Source organism: Tupaia chinensis, unplaced genomic scaffold, assembly GCF_000334495.1.
Source record: "Tupaia chinensis unplaced genomic scaffold, TupChi_1.0 Scaffold144255_1, whole genome shotgun sequence".
NCBI classification, from domain to species: domain Eukaryota; kingdom Metazoa; phylum Chordata; class Mammalia; order Scandentia; family Tupaiidae; genus Tupaia; species Tupaia belangeri.
The window spans coordinates 148,381-152,905 of NW_006204113.1; the positions used below are offsets into that span (position 1 = coordinate 148,381).

A 4,525-nucleotide genomic window follows, 5' to 3' on the forward strand; every position below is an offset into this window, starting at 1 on the left:
CCTCCTCTTCCCCCCCCTCCTCCTCGGCTGCTGATAAACCCTTGGCACTGAGTGGCTGGGCCAGCGGCTGCCCCTCAGGGACACTCTCCGACTCTGGCCGGAACTCACTGTCCAGCCTGCCCACCTACAGCACCGGGGGTGCTGAGCCGGCCACCAGCTCCCCTGGCGGGCATCTGTCCTCCCATGGCCCTGGTCGGGGGGCGTTGCCTGGGCCAGCCCGAGGGGCTCCCACTGGGCCCTCCCACTCCGACAGTGGCCGCTCCTCCTCCAGCAAGAGCACGGGCTCCTTGGGGGGCCGTGTAGCCGGGGGGCTCTTGGGCAGTGGTCCCCGAGCCTCCCCTGACAGCAGCTCCTGTGGGGAACGCTCCCCTCCGCCCCTACCCCCTCCACCTCCTTCGGACGAGGCCCTGCTGCAGTGTGTCCTGGAAGGAAAGCTGCGAGACCGCCAGGCCGAGCTTCAGCAGCTGCGGGACAGCCTGGATGAGAACGAGGCGTCCGTATGTCAGGTGCGGTCAGCGCGGCCGGGAATGGTGCGGCAAGGTCCCCCCACCCCCGCCCTGGGAGTCCGAGGAGCATTTCCAGGCTGGGGAGAGCGGGGGTGGGCAGCTCCGGTGGGACCTCCATTCCCAGGCTCATCCTGTGGAGCGGTGGAGTCGAGGTGTGTGGGTTCCCCTTTACTGTTGGGTGGACTGGAGCATGGTATTTAACCTCCCAGGGCCCGGTTTCTTCACCTAGAAATGGTATTTCTGGCTCTGCAGGGTTATTGTGAGGACTAAGTAAGGCAAAGGGTAGGAAGTCTTAGGTTGCCTTGAGGACGTGCCCTGGGATTTCGCCGGGGGAGGGAAAGTGATGGTGGTTTGGTAGAGACCACAGCCCCACTGTCAGCTGAGGGACTTAGAATTTACCGGCGTTTTATTTATGACGCCTTGCTGACTTACGGATTTTTTACACTAGAATTACCAGGGCAGAAGCGTGTAAGTCAAGGAATGTCTGTACTATTGTCTGTTATTTTCCTAAAAATAGTTACTGTTGGATCTGCTCTCCTTGAGCCCAGGGCAGTCAGGGACTTGAGAGATGGAGGTGGCCAGGGCCAAGTTCCGGGGAACCACCCAAGACCCGGGTCTGCCTTCCCGCCCACAGGCGTTCGAGGAGCGCCAGTGGCACTGGCCACGAGAGCGCGAGGCTTCGCGAGAGGACGGCGCGGCGCAGGCGCAGCCGGCAGCGCAGCGGGCGCAGCGGGCCCAGCAGCTCCTGCAGCTGCAGGTGTTCCAGCTGCAGCAGGAGAAGCGGCAGCTGCAGGACGACTTTGCGCAGCTGCTGCAGGAGCGGGAGCAGCTGGAGCGGCGATGCGCCACCTTCGAGCGGGAGCAGCGGGAGCTCGGACCACGGCTAGAGGAGACCAAGTGGGAGGTGGGTCGGGGGAGAGGGGACAGCCCCTCAGCTTGCCACCCCCAGATGACCCTCGCTTGCTCCTCGCTGTGAGATGAGGACCTCCCTCTGGTTCCTTCCTGGGGAGTCTCTCGTTCCTGTGTGTTAGGGCTGCACAGCGTCTAGGCTAGTGTCCACTCGCCCATGGCTCTGGCACCTCACTGCCTTCCAGCAGCCAGAGGATGTAGGGCCTGCTAGGCGCCGATGGATGGCAGTGGCTGAGTTGAGGCAGGTGGGTCCCCACGTGGCTGACTTCATGATTCAGGCCCCACACCTGGCAGCTCAAAGCACACGGGGTGAGTGTGCTACCCCCACTTATGGATGTGTAAGCTGAGGCCCAGAAAGGCTGAAGTCCCACATCATATCTAGCAGTGGCTGAGCTGAAATGTGGCCCGAGCATCCTGGCTCATACGTATGCTCTTAACTGAGACACTCACGCCTCTGCACTGGAGGCGTGGGCACACCGCGGCTGCCCCCACAGCCACAGCACCAGCCACCACCCAGGCCCTGGTGTCTCTAGGTCTTATTTGGTCTTTAAGAGCTTTTTGCCTCCGGGTGTGTGTATTCACCAGAGAGAGACAGGCAGAGACAGTGAGAGGGAAAGTGACAAATCACCCCCCGGGATGGACGGCCACTCGGCAGTACCTTCTCCCAGGATCTTGGGCACACAGGCACGCACGCCCAGCATGAGTTTCAAACCACCAGGTCCAGGACTTGAACCATGGTCAGCCGTGTGTGAGTCAGCGAGGTAACTGCTACACCATCTGCTGGCCCTGTCTCCTGGTGCTGTGAAGGAGACTGGGTCTGCATCCTCCTTTAGTCACTTCCTAGCTGTATGACCTTGTCACAAGACTGGCCTTAGAGTCTCCATCTGTAAAGTGGGGTAACAATGAAACCTCCCCCAATGCAATGCCCAGTATGATGTGCAGGCCCCAAGCCCCCCAAGAGGACTCTTCTCACCACCGTTCCCCACCGCCTTCTACCCAGGTGTGCCAGAAGTCAGGCGAGATCTCTCTGCTGAAGCAGCAGCTGAAGGAGTCTCAGGCGGAGCTGGTGCAGAAGGGCAGCGAGCTGGTGGCCTTGAGGGTGGCACTGCGTGAGGCCCGGGCCACACTGCGGGTCAGTGAGGGCCGGGCGCGGGGCCTGCAGGAGGCAGCCCGGGCGCGGGAGCTGGAGCTGGAGGCCTGTTCCCAGGAGCTGCAGCGGCACCGCCAGGAGGCTGAGCGGCTGCGGGAGAAAGCTGGGCAGTTGGACACTGAGGCAGCCGGGCTCCGGGAGGCCCCTGTGGGTCCGGCCACCGCTGACCCATTCCTCCTGGCAGAGAGTGACGAGGCCAAGGTGCAGCGGGCTGCTGCCGGAGTGGGGGGCAGCCTGCGGGCCCAGGTGGAGCGGCTGCGTGTGGAGCTGCAGCGGGAGCGGCGGCGCGGCGAGGAGCAGCGGGCCAGCTTCGAGGGAGAGCGGCTGGCCTGGCAGGCAGAGAAGGAGAAGGTGATCCACTACCAGAAGCAGCTGCAGCACAGCTATATCCAGATGTGCCGGCGTAGCCGGCAGCTGGAGCAGGAGCTGCAGCAGCTCAGCCTGGAGCTGGAGGCCCGGGAGCTGGCCGACCTGGGCCTGGCTGAGCAGGCGCCCTGCATCTGCCTGGAGGAGATCACAGCCACCGAGATCTAGGGCGCCAGCCCTGGAGGGAGCACTGCTGACGGCCACACGGCTCCAGATCCATGGGAGGCCTCAGAGTCTGGTCCTAAAGCCACTTGTGCCCTGAGATCCAGGCCTCAGGGCCTCTGCCAGGGGTGGCCCCATGACTTGGAGGAGCAAAACCAGGCCCTCGCAGGCCCTCATGTTCACTGTCACCCAGAGGCTCCTACTCACCACCACGTCACTCCCGACTGCTGCCAGTGTCACTCTGCCAAGCCTGTTTGCCCCCGAGACGTGCCAGCCCACTCCAGCCAGGGGAGCTGGGAAGGAGGAGGGGCTCCTGACCACGTTGTCTCCCACCCCGAAGCCAGAGAGAGCCAGACAGCACCAGCTGCTCCAGACGTGCCTGCCCCGTGCTGCCCGCACTGGGGGACAGGGCTGGGACCGGGCCGAACCCCAGGTGCCAGCTCTGCAGCCCCTCTCCCCGAGTGAGGGGGCTGAAGTCAGACCAAAGGAAGAACTCAGAAATGTCTTGTTTATGTATGTTTGTGACCAAGCAGCCCCTCCTTCACCCAGGTTTTTGGCCTCATTTTCACTTGTATATTTTTCACACTGTAAATTTCTTGTACAAACCCAAAGAAAAAATTAAAATTTGTTTTTAAAAAAGCACAACGGTGTTGGATACCAATTTGGGGAACTCGTCTCACCCCATCCCTCTCTGTGAGCCGACCCTCCACCCCTCAGATTTTAGGGGAAAGATGATAGGAGATCAAGCCCCATAGCGGCTGAGGTCCTCGCGGGCCACCGCACGAGCTGCCACAGCGCTGGAGGGACTAGGAAAGCTTCCTGTCCTGTCCTTGCATAGGGGCTGCGGGGCAGGCACACCGACACCTCGGGACCCCCCTGAGCATCATGTTCCTCAGAGCTTTGGAGAGTCAAGGAGTGGGCATCAGAGAAACTGCCCAGGCTTCAAACTGGGTTCTCAACCCACTTCCTGTCTCGGGATGGTGGAGACAGGGCAGGGGACAGTGGGCTGCCCACCAGCACCTTGTGTGTGGACGCTGCGTTTATCTGGGAGTGAAGTGGGAAGATAAGGGACGGTGCATAGAACTGGTGGCAGGGCGGGCAGCAGGGGCAGGTTCCCGAGCCCCAAGGAGGTTAACAGGCCAGGCCCAGGAGAGGGAGGATTCAGGGGTCTCCGGGGATCTGAGGTTAGGGGGAAGGGTCACGGGGGGCCTGGGGCCAGTACTGGGAGCCTGGAGGGTTGGAGGGGCTGGGGCTGGGGAAGGGCCTGGGCCTGGGCAGGAGGTCCTGGGAGCCCATGGGAGGGAACTGGAGTCACAGGGAGGGCATGGGCAGGGGAAGGAGCAGCAGGAAGAGGCCGGTCAGCGAGGTCTGAGTCGGGGGACGAGGAGGGTAGGCTGGGCCCAGGGACCCTGACCACAAGCTCCATGGGCTC

At 62.6% G+C, this 4,525-nt stretch overlaps 1 protein-coding gene across 1 annotated transcript in view; it reads left to right on the plus strand.

Moving 5' to 3' along the window:
• The window catches only part of LZTS2 (leucine zipper tumor suppressor 2), an 8,485-nt gene extending 4,750 nt beyond the window's left edge, over window positions 1-3,735 (plus strand). Inside the window, exons 5-7 of the mRNA XM_027767398.1 lie at window positions 40-506; window positions 1,141-1,410; window positions 2,416-3,735. Of these exons, the coding sequence (XP_027623199.1) occupies window positions 40-506; window positions 1,141-1,410; window positions 2,416-3,099 (1,421 nt within the window). The 3' untranslated portion in view covers window positions 3,100-3,735. The remainder of the gene's footprint in view (window positions 1-39; window positions 507-1,140; window positions 1,411-2,415) is intronic.
• The last annotated feature ends 790 nt before the right edge of the window (window positions 3,736-4,525 follow it).